At 46.0% G+C, this 23999-nt stretch overlaps 1 protein-coding gene across 1 annotated transcript in view; it reads left to right on the top strand.

Annotated features, from left to right (window-relative positions):
• The window catches only part of LOC119178732 (alkaline phosphatase), a 104919-nt gene extending 87237 nt beyond the window's left edge, over nt 1-17682 (top strand). Inside the window, exons 7-8 of the mRNA XM_037429968.2 lie at nt 10034-10141; nt 17278-17682. Coding sequence (XP_037285865.2) covers nt 10034-10141; nt 17278-17486 — 317 coding nt within the window. The 3' untranslated portion in view covers nt 17487-17682. The remainder of the gene's footprint in view (nt 1-10033; nt 10142-17277) is intronic.
• Nucleotides 17683-23999: the final 6317 nt, after the last annotated feature.

Below are 23999 nucleotides of genomic sequence, written 5' to 3'. Positions count from 1 at the left end.
TTGTCGCTAAATGTGAGGTAATCGAGGTCCCATTGGCTCAACGAATGCTCTTGAATTAGCAGAAGCTGCTCCAGTGATTCTGCAAGCACAGTGATATGCGCCATCTGCTCTTCAGACCCCTTCGAGTAAAGTGCACCACAAGAGACCCACAAGAGGATCCGGCTTTGGTGAGACACTCTGCTACGGTTCTGGTCTCTGGTGCCGTCGAGGTACTTGAGATCCTCAGCAATGAACTCTCCTTGCGGCATGTGTTGGTCGCTTGCCCTTCTGTGCAGGAGATCGATGCAGGCTGCACATGGAAATTCCGTTTCCTGCTTTTCTGAATCTTGATCTATGGAAGAAGGCTGGTAGATGCAAAACGAAACTGTGCCGCCTACGCTTTCCGTGGAGGTGCTACCTGAGCCAGAAGGACCATAAGGATGGTGCTCCTTGCGAAGTAGGCCACCGAGAGATGGCTCTATGATACAGGGCAGAGCTCATCTATTGAGTTGGTTCAGATCGCGAGCCCCGTCTGTCGCGGAATGGTGATCAAAAAAGTGTGAAACCTTACTCAAAATAGCAGAGTTAGGCACACCATTCAACCCAGGAATTTCACTCAGCGCCTTCGTACTTGTGCTACCTCTTGGCAACACTGCGAAGGATGTCTGTGGCCACCCAAGAATTCTCCTAGTCCAACCAGGTCTCGCAAGCTCCAAGAGTTTTGGCACCCACCCAATTGTAGCCATTCTCCGGAAATCCGCGAAACACTGTTTCCAACAGGCTCTCCTGAAATCCGCGAAACACAGCGGGTAAAAATCTGGAGTGTGCTCAGACTATGCAGCCCAGTTCGTCTGTGAGCTCCGTGAGGCAACGCCGTAGCGCGCGTCGCATCTCGAGTGAGCTAGCCTCAAATGTTTTTGAGGTGGTCACAGCCAACATGTTATTATTGCGCACAATCTTGGCATGAGACAGCTGAGAGATCAACGCTGATTGATATGTGGGATTTAACGTCCCAAAAACCACCATATGATTACGAGAGATGCCGTAGTGGAGGGCTCCCGAAATTTGGACCACCTGGGATTCTTTAACGCGCACCTAAATCTCAGCACACGGACCTAAACATTTCCGCCTTCATCGGAAATCCAGCCGCCGCAGCTGGGATTCGATCCCGCGACCTGCGGGTCAGCAGCCGAGTACCTTAGCCACTAGACCACCACGGCGGGGCAAGTGAGAGAGATCAACGCTATGAAGGCGTTAGTCGTGACACGGAGTTGTGTGAAGGTATGATGCAGATCCATGGCGCCGTCAGGTGACGCACATTGCGAGCCAGGGCCGGCGTCTGTGGAAGATACATCAACTCCGGCATTCACGTTGGTACAATACGAGGCGAAGGACGGATGGACGGCGTCCCTAGAAAACGCACATCTGACCGTCTTGAAGCACGAGATCTTCGCTAACGAAGGCGTAATTCACGTTTCCTGCCAAGTGGAACCCATGTGATGTGTCGCGCACTTGTGCTGCGGCGTCCATGAAGTGAGGTTGAACAACCGTGGAGGCCTGGACCGTGGCCGGGACGCCGTCTACGGATGATGCTTGAGGTGCCAACGGCTTGGCAGGAACCGAGGCAGAATGTACTATTGTGAGCAATATGAGCTCGAACACGCGAACGCGTGGCAAATAACCTCATAACTGAGATAACGTGATACGTGGATGGCACTGCCTTTACTGGACGGGAAAGGAGGGGTGCTCTTACACTGTCGGTTGGCAGTACCCCTCCGCTAGCGCTGCGGGCAAACTGCGTGCAGTCTGCCGCTAGCGATAACGCGAAGAAAAATGCGTGAAACAAAAAGTCAAAGACGCGTATCAAGATGTGCAGTGAGCACCACCTACGTATACATATAATACAGGCATGGCATCGCAGCTGCCTACGTCACAGTCAATATGTCAGCAGCTACATAGCCAGTTCGGTCATTGAGTGTGGCTGATCGCGTTATGTGAGTTTGTATCACGACTGGCCGCCACTGATGTGCTATAAGCCGCCGTTTTGCAGCAAGAAGACGGGAGTGTCAACAGATACCAGAAGCCCGTCCCCTTTCCACTTTGCTTGCGAAAACGGCCGCTGCGACTCAGTCGATGTACCAGGCTATTCGCCACGCACTCGCGTGTTCGAGCTCTTATTGCTCACTATAGTACGCCATCCCCAGGCGAGAGGAGCCCATGTGCATTGTTTGCGTCAAGTAGAACGTTACCTGGCAAGTATAGTTCTCCGGAATCACAATTTAGGCCTGTACGCCTTGCATTTGGGGTGGGATGAATATTTGCCGCCATGGTGAACAGGTGGGATCTATCAGTGAGGAAGCTTGACGACGTTTCTCTGGAAGACGCCTTACTTCAAACTAGCAACTAAGGTTCGCGAAAAGCTTTTGACGACTGCGCCATGGTAAGAAAAAGAGGCAAACACAACACCTTGTCGGTGGGCCAGTTGTTCTATTTATTACCTCATTTTCTTTTTGCTAGTGCTAGTAGAGCACGACGGCCTGAGCTGCGCTTCCGCTCACCAAGCCCGCAATATGATTTCCATACAGCAATGATTTCCATCACTGTTTGGAAGAATATTTGTCGATGAATCTATGATGCCATTTTATTGTTTTAGTGTTTCTGATGTGTTGGTTGCTGCATTGGCTTTTCGCACTACTTGTAAAACCTACCTGCGATTGCGTTCTTGTTGTGCCACTTATACATGTAATTGCTATTTTGTGTACTAAACCTATTTTTAAACGTGTACATTTTCGGTACGCTTGTTGATGTCAAGTTTTTTTATATATGTATGTCCCTGCTGCTTTCGGCCGGTAACCTTGGTCTGCAGAGTGGTGAAATGAATAAATAAATAAACAAAATGAAAAATTAACAGAGAACTAAGTAAACAAATAATAGATATGTGCCTATGATTAGGCTGTTCAATCGTGCTAGCATTCATTTCATACTAAATCCCCATTTATTATATGTGGAGCAGCTCTTCGACTAGCCTGTGTAACGCTGTCTATCCGTGTCTCCATGCCAAGGACCCGCACCGCGTTCCTCCCCCCGTCGCAGTTGTTGGAATGATGTCATGTAGATCAGGTCGCATCTGCGCGTCGACGCCACTCTCTCCTTCACCCGCAGCAGCTGCCAGCTCCTCCCAACACACATAGGCCCAGTGTGCGAAAAGAGCGCGCTTTTCAAACACAGCGACGCAGCAACTAGGGGACTTGTTAGTTAGCACTCACATTTCTACCTGTGATTACGTTTTGTGCGTCGTTTTAAATGCGAAGCATTTCTAAGCGAACATCAGCGACATTGAGCGTATCTATCTATCTATCTATCTATCTATCTATCTATCTATCTATCTATCTATCTATCTATCTATCTATCTATCTATCTATCTATCTATCTATCTATCTATCTATCTATCTATCTATCTAACTGACTAACTGACTAACTAACGACGTTTCTCCCATGTGCATTGCAGATCCATGGCGCCGTGACTAACTAACTATCTGTCTATCTATCCGCCTAGGACTTTTAGCTCTCCTGGCCGTTTCGATGATGGTATCGATACCAAACTTGGTATGGCATAACATGACTGTATGAAGAACATATTTTACTATTCATAACATGAAAATCGTGACAAGTATTTCACGAATGCCATGATATACCTTTCATGGTCCAGCAGCTCTTGCGGTTGTTTCGTTCACATGACATGTTGCAAAACTGATATAGTATGGCATGATTGCATTGCGAACACAAGTGACATATTCTAACAATGAAATCATGGCATGCGTCTCATGTAACAACATGACTACATGTGACACTCACGATGCGCTCATGGCCGCTTCGCTATCGTCACATATACCAAATTTGGTATTACTGCACGTGAATAGATGACGAAGGTATGGGACTATTGCAAACAGTGATAATCATGATATGCGCGTCATGTAACATCACTACATGCCACGCTCATGATGCGCTCGCGGCCATTTCGCTAGCTTCACGTGTACCAAACTTGGTAAAACGTGACGCGAACGGACGACATAGGTAAATGACACATCCAAACGTGATAATCACGACATGCGTGTCATGTAACCATATGACTACACGGCGCACTGGTGATGCGTCCGTGGCCGTTTCGCTAGATTAACATATGCCAAATTCGGTATTACGTGACTCCAATGGATGACGAAGGTATGGGACTGGTGCAAAAATTCTAATCATGAGGTGCGCGTCCGGTGGGAACATCAATACATGCCACAGTCAAGGCGCCAATACATTTCGACATGACGCGGTGCTTGTGCTCGCCGGTGTTCATTATGTCGTGTCACGCCGGCGTTACCACGCCAGGCACCGGTCCTGCCATATACTCGCAGGCGCGCGCCGAGCTGCGTTGCTTTGACACATGCTCGTTTCAGCGCGTCCGGCGTCCCTCCGTCCTAAAAAGAGGGAAACGCAGTGTTGTCTGGGTAACGCATCGGGGCGAAACGCAGCATGTCGCATTTCGAAATGACTGACGCTGATCGCACCTGGCGTCACACTATAGAGTGCTCGCGTTTTGCTACCGCCGCTTCGCTGTGCCCAGCGTGCACTCGCGTCAACGCCACATTGGAGTATATTGGGCCCTTAATGATGCGCTCGTGGCCGTTTTGCTACCTCTACATGTACCAATTTTCGTGTTACGTAACGTCAGCGAAAGACAAAATATATGACCGATGCAAACATGATAATCCTGCCATGCGTGTAATGTAAGAACATGACAACCTACCACGCTCATAGCGTGCTCGCGGCCGTTTCGCTAGCTCCACATATCCTACATTTGGTATCATATGACGTGGATAGATGACGAAGGTAAACGACACATCCAAACATGATAGCCATGACACGGAAGTCATGTACCGGATCATTTACTTGCAACTCCTAACGTTGTGCTGATTTCAAGTGACATATCAACAATTCTAATTATTGCTTCGCATATCATCGATTCTGACTGCACGTGACTCATAACAGGGCATGAACCTTGTCATGAAGGATTGGCTGATATTTGAGGCATCGGTGCTCAGCAGAAAATAGTACATGACATCCATAACACCATACATGTAGTGGTTCAAGCATTAAAGGTTTCAGTTGTGATTAAGCGCTTGTGGTGTACTCTTTCTTGTCCGTGTTTTTTCGCGCTATATTTACGGTGTTATGAATCAACACTTACATAGAGGGTTCAGCTTAAACTGAGGACGACGCAGCGAGCAACGGAAAGAAAATTGGTAGGTGTAACCTTAAGAGACAAGGAGAGAGCAGAGTGGATTAGGGAACAAACGGGAGTTCAGGATGTCATAGTTGAAATCAAGAAGAGGAAATGGACATGGGCCGGGCATGTAGCGCGTAGACAGGATAACCGCTAGCTGGCCATTTAGGGTAACTATTCCCAGAGAAGGCAAGTGGGTTAGGGGGAGACAGAAGGTTAGGTGGGCAAATGAGATTAAGACGTTTGCGGGCATAAATTGGCAGCAGGAAGCACAGGACCGGGTTTACTGACGGAACATGGGGGAGGCCTTTGTCCTGCAGTGGACGTAGTGAGGCTGATGATGATGATGATGACAAATCAGCACCAACTCGCTCGGCACTTCGTTTTGCTGCACATGGCATCACTCATCAGAGATGAAGCTGCCATTAAGCCAAAATGTGTCTACGACAGAAAGGCCGACACATTTTTTTGGACTCAAAGACAAGCCCGAGAACAGTGAAGAATGCAGCTCTACAGGCGCGCTTGCAAATACAGTACTGTGTTTTGTTCTGCAAGGTGAGGCGAATTCGTACAGAATACGAAGTGCCTGCTACTTCACTAAACAGCTGAGTTGAAAAGACTTGTTTGCCTGAACCAACGAGGTAATGTGTGCTGTGCAGTCGTATGACTTTGTCATTGTCAGAGTCGTTAGAGATAACTACTCAGCAAGTGTCACAATTTGTAAACACACGGGAAGTGGATGTTTGTCTACAGTAGTACCCCATCCTCATGATTCAGATAGAGTGATTTTCCTGAATTTAGACTTTTGTCATATCCTCAAAAATGTACGCAGCGAGTTCCTGGAACGTGAACGTACTCCGGTCTGTTGACGGCGCAGGAGCCATTAAAGGGAGGTTTGTCGAGAAACTTTGATTTTGAGAAGGAGAAAATCATGAAGTTGTCTAGAAACCTAACTTGGAAACATGTTTACCCCCCCCGCCCCCAAATTGGAAAACATGAATGCGCTTCGCGCTGATCAAACATTCTCTCTGCAAGTGACAGCAGCGTTGTCTCACCTCTCTTCAAGAGAATCACCGCGGCGACCCAGCCCTTTACAGTTTCACCTCAGCAGTTTCACCTCAGCAGAAGTCACCTCAGCAGTTCTGCTCATGAAGATGGTCAAGCAATGGTTTGACGTGTATGACACAGTGTACAGTGGGAGTGAGAACAAGAGGCCAATCTATGAGGAAAATGAACCCAGAATGGTATGGCTGGAGAAGGATTTCACCTGCTACATAAAGAAAATTAAGGAGGCGTCAATCGCACCAGGAAAAGGTGAATTGACAAATGAAATGTACCACGCCCTGCTCTTCACCACGAAGGCAACAATGGAGACAACAAAGTTTTTCTTGGAGCAAGCTATCAAGTACGTTCTGACGAGGAACTTCAACAGCGACCTAGTTGAAGTTCTCTTCAGACGGCTCAGGTCCATGTGTGGCGGTAAGGATGTACTTGATGCAAGGGCTGTCACAATTGCCTTTGATGAAATATTCAAATGAAAGGGTATCCACCCAAGGCATGTCCGGCAGATGTCAGAGGCTGAAGCTGAAGAGCTCGCTACATCCGTACCACAGGAATTGACTGAACAGCTGGAAGACCTGAAAGGAGACTTTTTAGATCCATTCCATTCAGTGACGTACTCCGGTATGGTGTATGTTGTGGGCTACCTGGTGAAACTCATCAGTTATTTAAGGTGTGATGCATGCTTAATGATGGTGACAACGACTAACAAACAGGACCCTCTGTACACTTCAATGCTCGAACACGACAAAAGTAGACCGCACCATTCGACTTGTGTGTTCTTGGAACTTTTGGACAACATTGTGATTTTCTTTGAAATGGCTGCGAAGCACATACCACTGACAAAAGTGCACGAAGTGCTGCAAATCCTTGTCACACTTTACCTCGAATAATTGCCCATCGAACTGCCCAGAGGATGTCGGCAATGGTAACAAAAGCCGCACAGCCAGTGTGATTGCTGACAGGTTTCTCGGGCTGCCTCTAGTCAATGACGCCAATATGGTAACAGTAAAAAACGAAAAAAAAACAGCTGCTTACGTGCATAAGCCATCTAGAAAGCATTTTAGGCTTTAATTCAGACGGTATGAAGGTTGTCGGCACGGAAATGTGCAAGAGTGATTTGTATTGATTAAAAATAAAGTTTGTATCTCTGAATACCTAAGTTTTTTGTAGCCTCACAGAATTCTTACATCATTACTTCACGTGCGCGTGCTTGAATAACCATATGGCATAAGTAACGACATAGGCCCAATAATTGTGAGCATTGGGTTTACCTTCCCCTATACTTTTTTAGCGTCGTCTACTGCTAGGTTACGTTTTCTAGGAGACGCTCGAAGCTGTTTATTCCGTCTCATATCACACCACCATGTTGACTACTGGCGCACAAAATTAACAGCATGCTTAAATTTATAGATAAATTGTGCCCGGCAGCTAAGTTTCCAGAGATATTGGAAGCATATGCAGCCGGCCGGAGAGCATCCTTCAACGGTTTTTGCGGAAGCGAAACGGTGAGCTAACGCCACGACAGAGCAACTACGACAGGCGCCAACAGCCATCATTGCGGAGGCCGTAAGGGCGGAGCGGAAAAGATAGTCGCGTCCGGCCGTGCTGTGGCGAGCTGATTTCACAGCTGAAAAACAAAAAAAAATAGATAAACTACAACGAGTACTTGAGCGCATGCGTCAATCTGTGGCAGGAAAAACAAGAACATGCAAATAAAAATTCACTGGATTCCGTGTGCCACGCGAATCGACGTCATGCGAAGAACGCGAAGAACGCGAAGGGAATACAACTGTGGAGTAATTTTTTGTCTAGCTAAACGGTACGAAAGGGCGCTAAACATATGTAAGAATGTTATGCGCACAGATATCTACGTCGAGCAGTCGCATATGTTTTATATAAACAGTTATTTACAATTCCGTATTGGTGGGAAGAGCAACACGGCCATTACCAACAGAAGAAGTAATAAGCTGAATAGTAGCGCTTGTGCTTGTCAAGATGGTAGGTCTGCATGTTGCACTGTCGACCAAACTCAGTGGAGGGCGCTTAACAAAATTGACTCTAACCCTACGTGACGCCGTGTTTATTGAAGTAGCCTGCATATGTTTATAAAATTATATTGGCCGCACTGCAACCAATATTGACTTAATTGATTTGTGGGGTTTAACGTCCCAAAACCACCATATGATTACGAGAGACGCCGTAGTGAAGGGCTCCAGAAAGTTCGACCACCTGAAGTTCTTTAACGTGCACACAAATCTGAGCACACGGGCCTACGACATTTCCACCTCCATGGGAAATGCAGCCGCCGCAGCCGGGATTCGATCCCGCGACCTGCAGGTCAGCAGCCGAGTACCTTAGCCACTAGACCACCACGGCGGGGCAAATATACAACGGCGCAATTAAATATGTGTAAATGCATATACTCGAGAAGGAAACACATTTAGAGGAACAGACCATGAAAGGAGGTTACCGTGACATGCACGTGTTTGTAAGACTTCTGGAGCACGCGAAAATCATCCAAGCTTCACGCCTGCGTCGCTATTGGAGTTGACGACACATACTTACCGGCCTTTTTCCACCATCAGTGATGCCATGAGAAACGTTCACGGCGATGTTTGCCTTATTGATTCTCTAATGCAAAGAAGATGACCATCACTTCCCACGGGAAGTTTCACAGCATGTCTTTTCTACTGCAACACGACTGATTCAATTCCGCGCTTTACTTTTTTTTTCGTTTTGGAACTATTCTGTGAACGAGACAGCGGTGAACTCTAAATGACAGTCGTAAATTTGGCAGTGCCTGAGGAATGAAATGGTGAAACGCGGACACATAATATGGGCGTAGCATATATGGCGGGGCATGTAGCGCGTAGACAGGATAACCACTGGTCGTTAAGGGTTACTAACTGGATTCCCAGAGAAAGAAAGTGGGTTAGGGGGAGAAAGAAGGTTAGGTAGGCAGATGAGATTAAGAAGTTTGCGGGTATAAATTGGCAGCAGCAAGCACAGGACCGGGTTAACTGGCGGAACATGGGAGAGGCCTTTGTTCTGTAGTGGACGTAGTCAGGCTGATGATGATGATGATGGTGATATCGGGAAACTGGGTGCGCTTTATGTTAGCGTATACCCGGAAAGGCACCTTAAGGTGCCCGGCATCAACCACGAAAAACCAAAAAATGTCATGACTGAAAACTGTGCTTTGAAGAAAAGAAAATTGAGCACCAAAAAGGAAAAGGAAGATTCACAACATACTCACGGAGTTCATGATGATGAGGGGGGGGGGAAGCATCCATCAGTCTAGTGTGTTTATCATTGCAGTTTTTTTGTTATGATTTTTTTGGTTTTGATAATTCTGGGCAGTATTCTAAATTAACCAGTTATTTTATAGAGTAATACTGTTGAAAAACTTAGTTGTTCCGTTCTCATTTGATACCCTACACCTCAACACCAATCGGTTTCTGTGGCAGAGAGTAAATGAAACTTTCTTTGGTCCACAAAGAAAGAAATATTTTTATTACATAAAAGCAACCAATATTTTCCTATTCAGCTCTGCACGGGTACAAAGTTTCAGGCGCACATGTCTAAATATATCTTATTATACATTCACACGCACATTGGGAAGTGTTTGTGCCTGAGTGTTTGTAAAAAATTGGTAATTTTTTACAAAGACACGCGCCCATACTCGCTGCTATTGTAAAACTTTCTGTGAATTTTGTGCAGGCGTTGCTGGATTATCGGACATTGACCAACAACCGCTCACCATGATCGCTTACGGTAACGGCCCTAGCGTTGCGATGGACCGGAGCAATTTGACTGAACGGGAAACCTGTAAGTCTTTTTTTCACAAGGAACGTGCCTCGTTGGCCTCACTTTGTTTCCCTTTAGCGTAGCTCCTCTTTTGAAAGTTCATTCCAATCACTATGCCCTTCAGGTGAAAATTATGATGCACTGTCTACTAAAGTGTCAAATTCACCTACTATGATCTACGATTCCAATGCAATCAATATTCCATTCTGATAAAGATAATGAATAATTTGCTGCCTCGTATGAGCTTCTATATTTCTTAATTAACTCCTTCTATGCTAAAGGAATAATTTGCCAGCTGTCACCGCGTAATTAGATCAAAAACTACGAGAAACCAATAGGCAAAAAGAGTGTTCCACATTCGCCTCAATGGCAACAGGCGGCCCAGTATAATTCGCCTACATTCACATGCCCATATATACACTTTATTTAGTGGACATATGGATGACCACAACTGTAGCTCACTAACAGAGCATCGGACACGTTATGCGAAAGATGCAGGTTCCACTCTTGCCAGTAGCACGTTTTCGTATACATTTCTTCCCTGATATTTCCATTACCATTACTTCTAATAACTACCCCTATACTTCTCCTCGCATCATTCTTTGTTAGTTCTCGTTATTATTTTGGCCAATGCATAGGTCTGTGGATTCACTCATGAGTCGACTCATTCGGATTTACTAAGACTCAGATCATCACGCAAGTCTGAGGGAGTCTGACTGAGAGTTAGTTTAGTTCTCAACCGGTTAGAAGTCCGGTTGGAAAGTAGCAACAAAGTCCAGTTCATGAAAGTTTTTGTCCTTGTAAGATTGAGTAAGTTTGGCTCAGTAAAATTTTGGTGCGTCTGAAGCAAGATATATTTCTTGAGTGAGTCTTAGTGACTTGCAATTTTTTCCGCTGACATATAGTGAAATCTACTCATATTCAGCGTCACTATCAGCCTCAGTTAGAGTTATATTTTATACTCACATCGACTCACACGTTTTTCAAAGCAATGTCTTGCATTTACCGTTTCATTGCGATAGCAATTATATGAACACTCTCGGCGACATTTTGCCGCCAACGTCAACGTTGCCGTAAGTCATCGTATATGTATACGTACTTGTTTATATGAAAACGCAAGAAAAAAGTTACCCATAAAAAGGACTCTGGCATCGGGAGTCGAACGTCCGACTTCTGAATTGTAAGTGCTCATTAATATTGTGTTAAAACACGGAAAAACGAGCCCTTAGGTATACACTTATTTCCCTTATTTCATTGAACGAGGGTCTCGTAATGGCAGACTTGGTGTGTTTAAGTTGTATAAAAGGAACAATTAATCAGCTGCCCGCTCATAATAAGTTCACGTGCTACGTGACGCCAAACATGCGCATAAGAGTGTTTTCACACTTGTCGTTTGGCTTATAGATGGCGCTGACTGTCACTCCTACTTCTAAATTCACATATAAACCCAAAAATGTGGATGGAGGGAAGGCCGCTGTGGTAGCTCAGTGGTTAGAACATCGAACGCGTTATTCGAAGGTCATAGGTTCGATTCCTGCTCACGGCTGGTTATTTTTTCATCCACTTTTCTTTCTTCTTATTTACATTCTATTGGTTCTAATAACTTCCTCTGTACATTCTTTGGCATTACTGTCGGTTAGATCTCATTTATATTGTGTTAAAACACGGAAAACCGAGCCCTTAGGTATTTATTACATTTATTTATTTATTTATTACAAGTACCTACATCGCCCATTAGGAATTGTTGTAGGGGGGTTACGGTGGAAAATAGAATACAAAACAGCAAAATTAAAGGCAAATAACTCGTGCCTTACAGTATACAGAAGAAATCAACACTTGTAGTACAGCATTAGAACAAAAGTACAAAACACAGGATTATACAACGAAAGCAGTAATTAAACTTATAAAAAATCAACAACCAAGAGAAGTACAAAGCCAACGTTAAATATATGGGTTATTTCAGCAGCTCGAAATGCTGTTTCAATGGCTGTTAGGAAATTAGAATCAGAGAATATTGGTAATTTTAGCGCATTCCAGTCACTAATAGAATTTGGAAAGAAAGAGTATTTAAGGACATTCAATCGACAGGTGTATTCTCTAATTTTATATAAGTGATCTTTCCGTTCGGACATATAACTAGGCGTCTTTAAATACCGCTCTTTATTTAGCCCAGTCTTACCGTGATATATATTATAGAGAAAATTAAAGCTTTTAACTTTCCGTCGTCCACAAAGGGGTTCCCATTCCAAGGCCTGAAGAATTCCAGAAGACCTTATTCTAAAATCGTAGTTTCCTGTAACAAACCTAGCAGCCCTTTTTTGCACCCTCTCCAACTTTTCTTTTAGTACATTCGTGACAGGGTCCCACGAAACACAAGCATACTCTAAAATTGGGCGCACATTTGTAATATACAGGGTTTGCTTGAGTGTTTGCGGCGCGTCGCTGAAATTTCTTTGAAAAAAATGAATTAAGCGCGAAGCCTTGGCTGTGATTAGATCTACGTGACTGGTCCAATCTAGTGTTGCCGTGAATGTTACGCCGAGATACTTAACTTGATCTACCTTTTGTACTGCGCAGGAATTTAAGTAATAAGACCTGGATACAACCTTTTTTTGTTAATAAATTGCACATGAAACATTTAGTTAGGTTCAAACTCATTTGCCACTGAGCACACCAAGAAACAATCTTATCGAGGTCAGACTGAAGTACTGTGGTGTCATCAAAACACTTGACTGGGCAATACAAAACAGAATCATCAGCATAAAGCCTCACTACACTTCTTTCCCTTATTTCATTGAACGAGGGTCTCGAAATGGCAGACTTGGTGTGTTTAGGTTGTATAAGAGGGACAATTAATCAGCCGCCCGCTCATAATAAGTTCACGTGCTACGTGACGCCAAACATGCGCATAAGAGTGTTTTCACACTCGTCGTTTGGCTTATAGATGGCGCTGACTGTCACTCCTACTTCTAAATTCACATATAAACCCCCAAAAAGGTGGATGAAGGGAAGGCCACTGTGGTAGCTCAGTGGTTAGAGCATCGAACGCGTTATTCGAAGGTCGTAGGTTCGATTCCTGCTCACGGCTGGTTATTTTTTCCTCCAATTTTCTTTCTTCTTATTTACATTCCATTGGTTCTAATGCCTTCCCCTGTACATTCATTGGCATTACTGTCTGTTAGATCTCATTAATATTGTGTTAAAACATGGAAAAACGAGCCCTTAGGTATACACTTCTTTCCCTTATTTCATTGAACGAGGGTCTCGTAATGGCAGACTTGGTGTGTTTAGGTTGTATAAGAGGGACAATTAATCAGCTACCCGCTCATAATAAGTTAACATGCTACGTGACGCCAAACATGCGCATAAGAGTGTTTTCACACTCGTAGTTTGGCTTATAGATGGCGCTGACTATCACTCCTACTTCTAAATTCACATATAAACCCAAAATGTGGATGAAGAGAAGGCCGCTGTGGTAGCTCAGTGGTTAGAGCATCGAACGCGTTATTCGAAGGTCGTAGGTTCGATTCCTGCTCACGGCTTGTTATTTTTTTCATCCACTTTTCTTTCTTCTTATTTACATTTCATTGGTTCTAATAACTTCCCCTGTACATTTCTTGGCATTACTGTCTGTTATATCTCAATAATATTGCGTTAAAACACGGAAACACGAGCCCTTAGGTATACACTTTTTTTCCCTTATTTCATTGAACGAGGATCTCGTACTGGCAGACTTGGTGTGTTTAGGTTGTATAAAGACGGACAATTAATCAGCTGCCCGCTCATAATAAGTTAACGGGCTACGTGACGCCAAACATGCGCATAAGAGTGTTTTCACACTCGTAGTTTGGCTTATAGATGGCGCTGACTATCACTCCTACTTCTAAATTCACATATAAACCCAAAATGTGGATGAAGGGAAGGCCACTGTGGTAGCTCAGTCGTTAGAGCATTGAACGCGTTATTTGAAGGTCGTAGGTTCGATTCCTGCTCACGGCTGGTTATTTTTTCATCCACTTTTCTTTCTTCTTATATACATTCCATTGGTTCTAATAACTTCCCCTGTACATTCCTTGGCATTACTGTCTGTTAGATGTCAGTAATAATATATATAAATATATATATATATATATATATATATATATAGGTATGGGATATGGCACAACGGGAGCGTTGTCAACAAGGATAAATATATTTATTTCCCAACAGTTTCGGGTGGGGTCCTCCCTTCATCAGGGGATGAGTTATACTGACATGAATTTCCAAACTTCGTTGCTGCCGCGTCCCTCTCGCCTTGAAACATGTTTGCGAGAGTTAGAGAAAACTAGAAAAAAAAAGATAAAAAAGGGGGGGGGGGGAAGAAGAACCACTGTCAACACTGAGAACGAAACCAACTGTCCGTGTACGTCCACATACGTTTCTTATAACGTGCTGTTCAGTTCTCGACGTGTGTCGGGCCACCCAAGATGGTCGCCGCGGTGCCAGGGGGGTTCCGTGACGGCGTGCGTAAAGAAAGGGTTTCCCCGTAATGGGTCGGTCGGCATGCGGCGTGCGTAAAGGAAGGCTCTCCCGTTAATGGGTCGGTCGGCTCTTTTTACCTTTAATCTTCGTCCATTTCCCTTCAATGGTCATCAAGTAGTAGACGAACAAAAACACTTTGTATGTTCATGTGGAAAAAGGAAGGAAAGAAAAAATGATTGGAGAAAAAACGAAAACAAGAATGGACAGTGTACACGTACGAGTCAGTCAGAAAAAAGCATGGTCTCCAGCTATCAATCTTTGTCACCAATTTCCTCCTGGCTTACTTCTCGGAAGCAGTTGAGTTTACCGGGGTCCTCGTTGATGCCGGCAACTAGTGTTCGAAATTTGAAAATAAAATACGCCTCATGCTGTTCGCGCTCGTGTCTGTTTGAGAAACCGGACTGCAAAAGAGTTACGCTGATATTTTAAAAACTGTGGTTTGGCAGGCGCAGATGTCTAGATAAAGGTAGCTTCGGCAGTGAAGCGGCGCGGTACCGGTGATTATTGAACCGCAGCCGAAATGGCGTGTCTGTTTGGCCGATATATTCTTGTCCGCAGATGTTGCAATGTAGCATGTATATTACGTTACTGTCGTCACAATTAAGGCTTTCGGTTATGCAGACTTTGAAATCCGAGAAGTTCGCTTTGAATTCACGTGTTGTGACCATCTGTGGGCATACCTTGCATCGAGCTTTTCCGCAAGGTATGCCCACAGATGGTCACAACACGTGAATCCTTAGCGAACTTCTCGGATTTCAAATTCTGCATAACTGAAAGCCTTAATTGTGACTCCAGTGACGTATTATACATGCTACATTGCAACACCTGCGGACAAGAATATTGGGAAAGGGAACATGGCAATATATCGGCCAAACAGACACGCCATTTCGGCTGCGGTTCAATAATCACCGGTACCACGCCACTTCACTGCCGAAGCTACCTTTATCTAGACATCTGCGCCTGCCAAACCACAGTTTTGAAAATACCAGCGTAACTCTTTTGCAGTCCGGTTTCTCAAACAGACGCGAGTGCGAACAGCGTGAGGCGTATTTTATTTTGAAATTTCGAACACTAGTAGCCAGCATCAACGAGGACCCCGGTAAACTCAACTGCCTCCGAGAAGTAAGCCAGGAGGAAATTGGTGACAAAGATTGATAGCTGGAGACCATGCTTTTTTCTGACTGACTCGTACGTGTACACTGTCCATTCTTGTTTTCGTTACTTTCCATTCATTTTTCTTTTCTTCCTTTTTCCACATGAACATACAAAGTGTTTTTGTTCGTCTACCACTTGATGACCATTGAAGGGAAATGGACGAAGATTAAAGGTAAAAAGAGCCGACCGACCCATTAACGGGAGAGCCTTCCTTTACGCACGCCGCATGCCGACCGACCCATTACGGGGAAACCCTTTCTTTACGCACGCCGTCACGGACCCCCCCGGCACCGCGGCGACAATCTTGGGAGGCCCGACACACGTCGAGAACTGAACAGCACGTGATAAGAAACGTATGTGGACGTACACGGACAGTTGGTTTCGTTCTCAGTGTTGACAATGGTTCTTCTTCTTTTTTTTTCCTTTTCCCCCCCTTTTTTTCTTTTTTTTCTAGTTTTCTCTCACTCTCGCAAACATGTTTCAAGGCGAGAGGGACGCGGCAGCAACGAAGTTTGAAAATTCATGTGAGTATAACTCATCCCCTGATGAAGGGAGGACCCCTCCCGAAACTGTTGGGAAATAAATATATTTATCATTGTTGACAACGCTCCCGTTGTGCCATATCCCATACCTTCACAAAGACTACCTGGCCCATTGAAATATTACTCCCACTATATATATATATCTATCTATCTATCTATCTATATGTATATATATATATATATATATATATATATATATATATATATATATATATATATAGGAGAATAAAAGGAGTTTCTGACGAAGGCCGGGCCCACGGTCGAAACGTCAAGTAAAAAATCTTTTCACTTGTGAGTCAAACTCCTTTTATTCTCCTATTATTCCCGGATCCGGCGACAAACGCTCCTCCAATATATATATATATATATATATATATATATAGGAAGCTTTGGACACCTATAAGGGTAAGCTCTCGGCACCCACAGCATGTGTTACGTACGCAAATCCTGTAGGGTGTGCCATATCAGTGACGTCATAGCTTTGTTTCGTCAATACTTTCGTCCTCTGAATCAAATCATTGTGGGCTTATGATATAATTGGGTCGCTTTCATTTATTGTTTTTGAACAATTGAAGTAGAATGTGATAGCGGCATTTCGATTTTGTTATGAATAATGCAAGGACGCGATGTGAGAAATATTTTTGTTTGTTTGTTAGGCACAGCCAAATAAATTCAAGAGACGAAGTAAAGCACAGGAGAAATAAGCGTGTTCTAATTGTAATGCAGTATACATCATTTAGGTCCAAACTAGTTTGAATTGAGTTTCTTCACTACGCCACAGTTATTACTTTACAATCGCTGTCCTCACTGCCTTTCTTGGCCTGATAGTTTGCTCGATTCATTTGCTTGTGTCTAGCAAAAATGTTAACGTGATTAATAACTGTCCAACAGTGAAAAATCAGGCTTCAGTAACCACCCCATGGTTTTTGTTTCTCCCAGCGTCAATGAACTACACGCAGCAGGCGGCATTTCCGAAGCGGCTTGAGACGCATGGCGGCGAGGACGTGGCTGTGTTCGCAATCGGGCCCTGGGCCCACTTATTCAGCGGGGTGCATGACCAGACTTATATCCCTCATGCGATAGCGTACGCAGCCTGCATCGGCCAGTTCCACGACAAGTGTCACACTGCAACACCAGAGTTGAGGTGACGGTGAAAGAATGTGGACCATGGATGTGAGAGCAATGTGCGGACCTCGTTTAGGCAGAGTCACTGAGTGCACCGACTTGACCATGATGTATATGGGCATTGAAAAAATTCAACGAAGTAATGTTGCGTATCGTCCCTTTTGTAATCCATCATGCGGAAATAAAGACTTGCTCTTATGCTGAGCGCTGATGATAGAATTTGATCTTATTATTGGAAAAGTGCCGTCATGTGCAGGTCATCATCATGTGCAGCAGCCTGACTACACCCAATGCAGGGAAAGGCCTCGCCCATGTTCTACCTATCAGCCAAGTCCAGTGCTTTGAAAGGTTGCCTCTTCATGGGCAACCGCTCCTAGGGAAATAGGCCTTGTCCGTAAAATAAACCTATAAGCTCAAGTATTTTAACAGAAATATATCTGGCACATCCCATGAACAAGGTGCATTTCTGTTAAAATACTTCAACTTATTGGTTCATTTTACAAACAGGGCTTATTCCCCTAGGAGGGGTTGCCCACGAAGAGGCAACCTTTCAGATCTCAAAACAAAATTTCATTTTATTACGCTCCATAGTTTGTAACTGGGTGCTTTATGTTCCTCTGCTTTGTGCCGTTGAGCGTGTCTTGTAGCAAAAGATGGACTTGTACCGACTATGGACCCTTCAGTGGCCGAAATGTAGCAGCTTCAGTTAGGTATTTTATGTGCGTTGCATTTCTGCGGTCCAGCTTGTGGTCCTATACGTCCCACGTGGCGGCATCCCGCTCATTACATGCCTAAGACTGGGTTAGCAATGCTCAAAATCGAGTTAAAATAAACGAAGGCAGAAATAATCTAATTAACAAAAGTAGCCTCGAAGTAGACACTATAACTTAAAATCGCTAAAAACGCTTCGCAAACCTGCAGCTGACACCAGCGCCACGCTGAGAGGGTGCCGCCACGAGCTCGCTTTGTGCGTGGTTTCTCATCATACCAGCATTTCTTTGGCTCCCTATCTGCGCGTGCTGTTTTGCAGCCACTTTTGAAACGACAGCGTTGGTGCCACTGAAATCCCGAACACGAGGCTCAACCAACAGCCACGGCTCAATAAGCGCGACAAAGTTAGCGAAGTCAGCGCCAAGGAAAGGGTTATTGAGAAGCTGCAGAACGTAAGCGGTGAAACAGAAGCTCAGAATTTTTAAAGCTCAGACCGCTGCGGCTCCGCAGAGCAGGCAAACAAATCCTGATTTCAACGCAAGGTAAGCGCATTAGGGTGCCTACGTCACCAGACTATTCCAGCTGTAGTGCTGAAAAGGCATAAGCCGTGCAATGCCAATGAAGCCAAAGCAAGCCAATCGTATCTACGTGCGCAACAACGCAACCACACTACCACAGCATAACAACATCTAATCGTCGTTACACACTACGGCACAGCACATGAGGTTAGGACCACACTGTGTAATAATACCCAAATTCCAATATCAGAAATCGTCGCATTAATAACAATAGCAACAAAACCATAACCGCCCAACAAGAAACGCTAGGTGCGCTTACTGCTCAATTTCTCGGGTTTTTATGCAGAACACAATAAACGTAGACATGTGTAGAGTTTTTCTTTAGCAGATGGGGGGGGGGGGTTCGGCACAGCATCCCCTCCCATTTAGTGTTAGATCATTGTTAGCGGCAGGCTTTTGCGACTCCTTTTATGTGACTTAGACAAAAAATTTAATATATATTGTCACGTTGCAACGTAACTGTAAGCTGCAGGTAATGGCACACAAGGACGTCAAACTCATTCGAACAACGGCAGTATGACTATTGTTTTTCTCTGCACGCGCATCTTTGTCCTCTTCTGAACAGCGGCACATACAAGCATGCCAGCATCTAATACTTGCAGAACTTGTACTAGTGGCATTACCCCTTCCCAAAGGACATCGTCCCAATGTCATATCATAATTGCCAGATGAAAACACGTACGATAAGCAGTACTCAAGGGGGTGTTCACAATCACTGTAAGTCTACTCAAGGGAGTGTGACAAATAGTCAGCGTTGGTAAAATGGTTTCATCCTCGAAACATGGACGACGTGTGGCTGTTGTGAACGGCGGGATTGACGAGCCATGTCCTCGTCAAGAACCTCGTAGTTCACTTCGCTGAGACGACGGAGAACTCTATATGGACCAAAATAGCGGCGGAACAACTTTTCCGACCGGCCCCGTTGTCGAATGGGAGTCCACAACCATACTCGTTCTCCGGGTTGGTAAGAGTCATCGCAACGACGAGCGTTGTACCGCAGCGAGTCGATGCATTGTTGCTTATGGATTCGTTCGACTGCAAGCTTACGAGCCGCGTCTGCCAGTCTGATAAATTCGTTCGTCTTGACACTAATCTGGTGTCTGTCTGGTAGAAGCATGGCATCCAGCATTGTAGTGACCTCCCTGCCGTGAAGCAACCGGAATGGTGTGAATCCAGTTGTTTCTTGCACAGTGGTGTTGTAAGCGAACGTGACGTAAGGGAGGATGTCATCCCAGTTTTTGTGGTCTTGGTCAACGTGCATGGATAGCATGTCGGCGATCGTCTTGTTTAGTCGCTCCGTAAGGCCGTTGCTTTGTGGGTGGTATGCAGTAGTTTTTCGATATACTGTGCCGCTAAGCTGCATGACGTCTTGTATCATACGGGCGGTAAAAGCTGGGCCATGATCAGTTATGACAAGTGCTGGTGCTCCATGTCGGACGACGATGTTTTTCATAAAAAAGTGGGCAGTCTCAATGGCGGTGCCACGTTGTAATGCCTTGGTTTCGCAGTAGCGCGTCATGTAATCTGTAGCGACTACAATCCAGCGGTTGCCGTCACGAGACTTGGGAAAAGGTCCGAGTAGATCCATGCCAATTTGTTGAAGCGGTTGTGTCGGAGGAGCGACGGGCTTTCAAAAGCTGGCTGGGCACTGATGTGGTGCTTTACGGCGCTGGCACTCGTGACACGTCTTCACGTAATGCTTCACGTCTCGACTGAGCTTAGGCCAGTAGTAGTGTTGGCGAATCCGGGCCAAGGTACGTGTGAATCCCAAGTGGCCTGAAGAAGGCTCATCGTGACAGGCGGACAAGACATCGGCTCATAACGCTGGCGCGACAACGAGCAGGTACTCAGTCGCGTAAGGGTCGAAGTTTCTTTTATAGAGGATATTTCTGCGGACGCAGAACGGTGATGACGAGCGGGCGAATGCTGGTGGTGGATGCGACGTACGGCCTTCGAGATATTCGATGAATGGTCGAAGCTCGGAATTGTTCTTCTGCTGTTCAGCCAAGTCGGATACACTAACGGCGCAGAGAAAACGGCCGTCGAGATCGTGATCACCCGACGCTGTCTTAAGAGGAGCTCGGGAAAGGCAGTCCGCGTCAGTATGCTTCCGGCCAGACTTAAACACGACTGTCAAATCGAACTCCTGAAGGCGTAAGCTCCACCTGGCCAGACGTCCGGAAGGGTCTTTAAGGTTCGCCAACCAGCAGAGCGCATGTTGATCAGTAACAACTCTGAACGGGCGACCATACAGGTACGGATTGAATTTAGCTATTGCCCAGACAACAGCTGAGCACTCCTTTTCAGTTGTTGTGTAATTCGCCTCCGCAGGTGATAAAATCCGATTCGCATAAGCAATAGGGCGTTCGACGCCGCCTTGCCACTGGACGAGGATTATTGCACCAAGGCCGATGTTACTGGCGTCTGTGTGTAGTTCCGTGTTGGCATATTCGTCGTAGTGTCCGAGTAAGGGCTCAGACTGGAGACGCTGTTGGAGCTCGGAGAAAGCGCGTGTTTGCTCAAGGCCCCACACGAAGGAAACGTCGTCGTTTGTCAGACGAATGAGGGGTTCGGCAATGTTTGCGAAATTTTGCACAAAGCGTCTGTAGTATGCGCAGAGGCCTAAATATCGACGCACATCACATTTGTTGGTAGGTGGTGGAATGTCTGCGACAGCCAATGTTTTGTCTGGGTCTGGCCGAATACCATCAGGGCTAACAAGGTGACCGAGGAACTTTAATTCGTTGTAACCAAAATGACATTTTTCTGGTTTCAGTAATAGGCCTGCCGTGCGAATTGCAGCGAACACAGAACTAAGTCGCTGCAAATGCTGCTCAAACGTTTGGGAGAAGACAACGACGTCGTCTAAGTAAACAAGGCATGCTTCCCACTTGAGACCGGAGAGCACTGTATCCATCATCCTCTGGAATGTCGCAGGGGCAGAACACAGACCGAAGGGCAGTACCTTGAATTCGTACAGGCCATCAGGCGTTAGGAATGCTGTTTTCTCTCGGTCGCGTTCATCAACTTCGATCTGCCAGTAGCCACTGCGTAAATCCATAGAAGAGAAGTATCGGGCGCGTCGGAGGCGGTCTAGTGAGTCGTCGATGCGCGGAAGCGTATAAACGTCTTTCTTTGTGACTTTGTTGAGTTTGCGGTAATCGACGCAAAATCGGAGAGTGCCGTCCTTCTTTTTTACTAGTACGACGGGGGACGACCATGGACTGTTCGAGGGTTGGATTACGCCATCTTCGAGCATCTGCTTCACTTCAGAACGTATAGCCTCTTGTTCCTTTTTTGATACTCGGTAAGCGTGCTGACGTATGGGTCGCTCAGCATGGTCAGTGACAATGCGGTGCTTTACGGTTGGCGTTTATTTTATCTTGGATGTAGACGCGAAACAGTCGCTAAACATGCGGAGGATACAGCGGATTTGCTCTTTCTGCGCACATGACAGCCTCGAATTGACATCGACTGCATCGGCTACCGCGCAGTCACTTTCAACGGCTGCAGAAATTGGGACTATCGTCGTACACGCTTCATCGTCAATGAATTCCAAATGAGCGATATTTGTTCGCTTGGCCAAATGTTGGTATGCTTCACTAAAATTGGTGACCAACAACTCAGTCATTCCACGTTTAAATTGAATTATGCCGCGGGCAACGCAGATTTGCTGAGACAAGAGCACCGAAAGGTTGGTTTCAGCGATACCACTACTGTCATGGTCTATGTCACCCTGTACTGTAACGAACATACTGGTGTGTGGCGGAAGTGTGACGGTATCGTCGACAATGCGAAGCGCAGTCTTCTGCGGATTGGTATATCTAGGCTTCGGGCCATAGTCGTCAGCAAACGTTACGAGGCAGTCTCGAAGATTTAAAACAGCGCCGTGCTCACGAAGGAAATCCATGCCAAGGATAACTTTCCGGGAGCATTCGGGTAGCACAACGAAAGAAGCAATGAACGTCGACTCACAGATTTCCAGCCTTGTGGTGCATCTCCCGATTGGTGTCAAGAGATGACCACTGGCTGTCCGAAGGTTTGGTTTATGCACCCAAGGGGTCGTGACTTTCCTAAGTTCAGCCACAAGTTCAGCGCTGATAACTGAGTAGTCGGCGCCGGTGTTGACCAGAGCAGTCACTGGATGGTTGTCGACACGAACGGCAATGTCAGCAGAAATGGGTTCGTCAGCGATGTGAGGTGTCGGCTGAAAAGAATCGTCGAAGGTCGGTGGATTGGTCGGAGGAGGCTGTTTTGATGATAGCTTAACAGCGGTCCCACCGCCGAAGTCCGCTGATTCTAGTTTCCCCGGTGTGGACTTGGGGACCTAGCGAATCGTCCCGCAACAACATCGGCGAAAGTGGAGTATTGATTCGCGGACGTAGAGCGTCGAGGAGAAGGAGAGCGTGATTGGCGTCGCTGGAGAGTCGGTGTGGTAGACTTGCCAAGTATTCTGCGATGGCGCGGGGTCGTTCGCCGTCCCTGGGCCGACGAGCGTCTGGCCGAAATCCAGGTAGGCCCATCTGTCTGTACGAGACCTCCCGGTACAAGTGACCTGGCTCACCAGAGTGGTAGCATAGTGGCCGATTGTCGGAAGCGCGCCACAGGCTATATTTCCGCAAATTAGGTCGCGGATTCTCATAGTGTGGTGGGCCCGAGAACTGCGGCATCTGAAGGCAAGTCGGTCGTCGGCCCACCCGAGAAGTGCTGTGGTGTCTGCAGGCTAGTCGGTCGGGATAAATAGCTGGCTGCCGGTGCAGGGGTACGTACAGCTTCCGCATACGTTAGCAGAGGAGCTTCGGTTGGAGGTGGCGCTAATGGTCGTACCAGCTGCCGCACCTCTTCACGGACGACGTCTGTCAGAGCAGTCACTTGAGGCTGTGAAGGCACTGCGTGAAGCTTTTGCAGCTCGTCGCATACAATGCTACGGACTACCTCAGCAAGGTCTCGCACGCCCGTGACATTGGGTGTTACCAAGGGTGCTGACAGACATGCAAGGTTGTCGGACCGTTCATACTGCGAAGACCGCTGTCTTAGCATTCGCTCCATTGTCGTCGCTTCACGGAGGAATTCTGCCATGGTAGCTGGTGGGTTTCGCACAAGTCCTGCAAACAATTGCTCCTTGACATCCCGCATCAGAATGCGTACCTTTTTGTCTTCCGTCATTGCAGAATCCGTTCGACGGAACAGACGAGACATTTCCTCAACGAATATGGCCACGCTTTCATTGTGTCTTTGATTGCGAGA

The sequence above is a fragment of the Rhipicephalus microplus genome, chromosome 1 (assembly GCF_043290135.1).
Source record: "Rhipicephalus microplus isolate Deutch F79 chromosome 1, USDA_Rmic, whole genome shotgun sequence".
Taxonomy (NCBI): Eukaryota; Metazoa; Arthropoda; class Arachnida; order Ixodida; family Ixodidae; genus Rhipicephalus; species Rhipicephalus microplus.
This window is presented reverse-complemented; position numbering and strand designations above follow the sequence as displayed.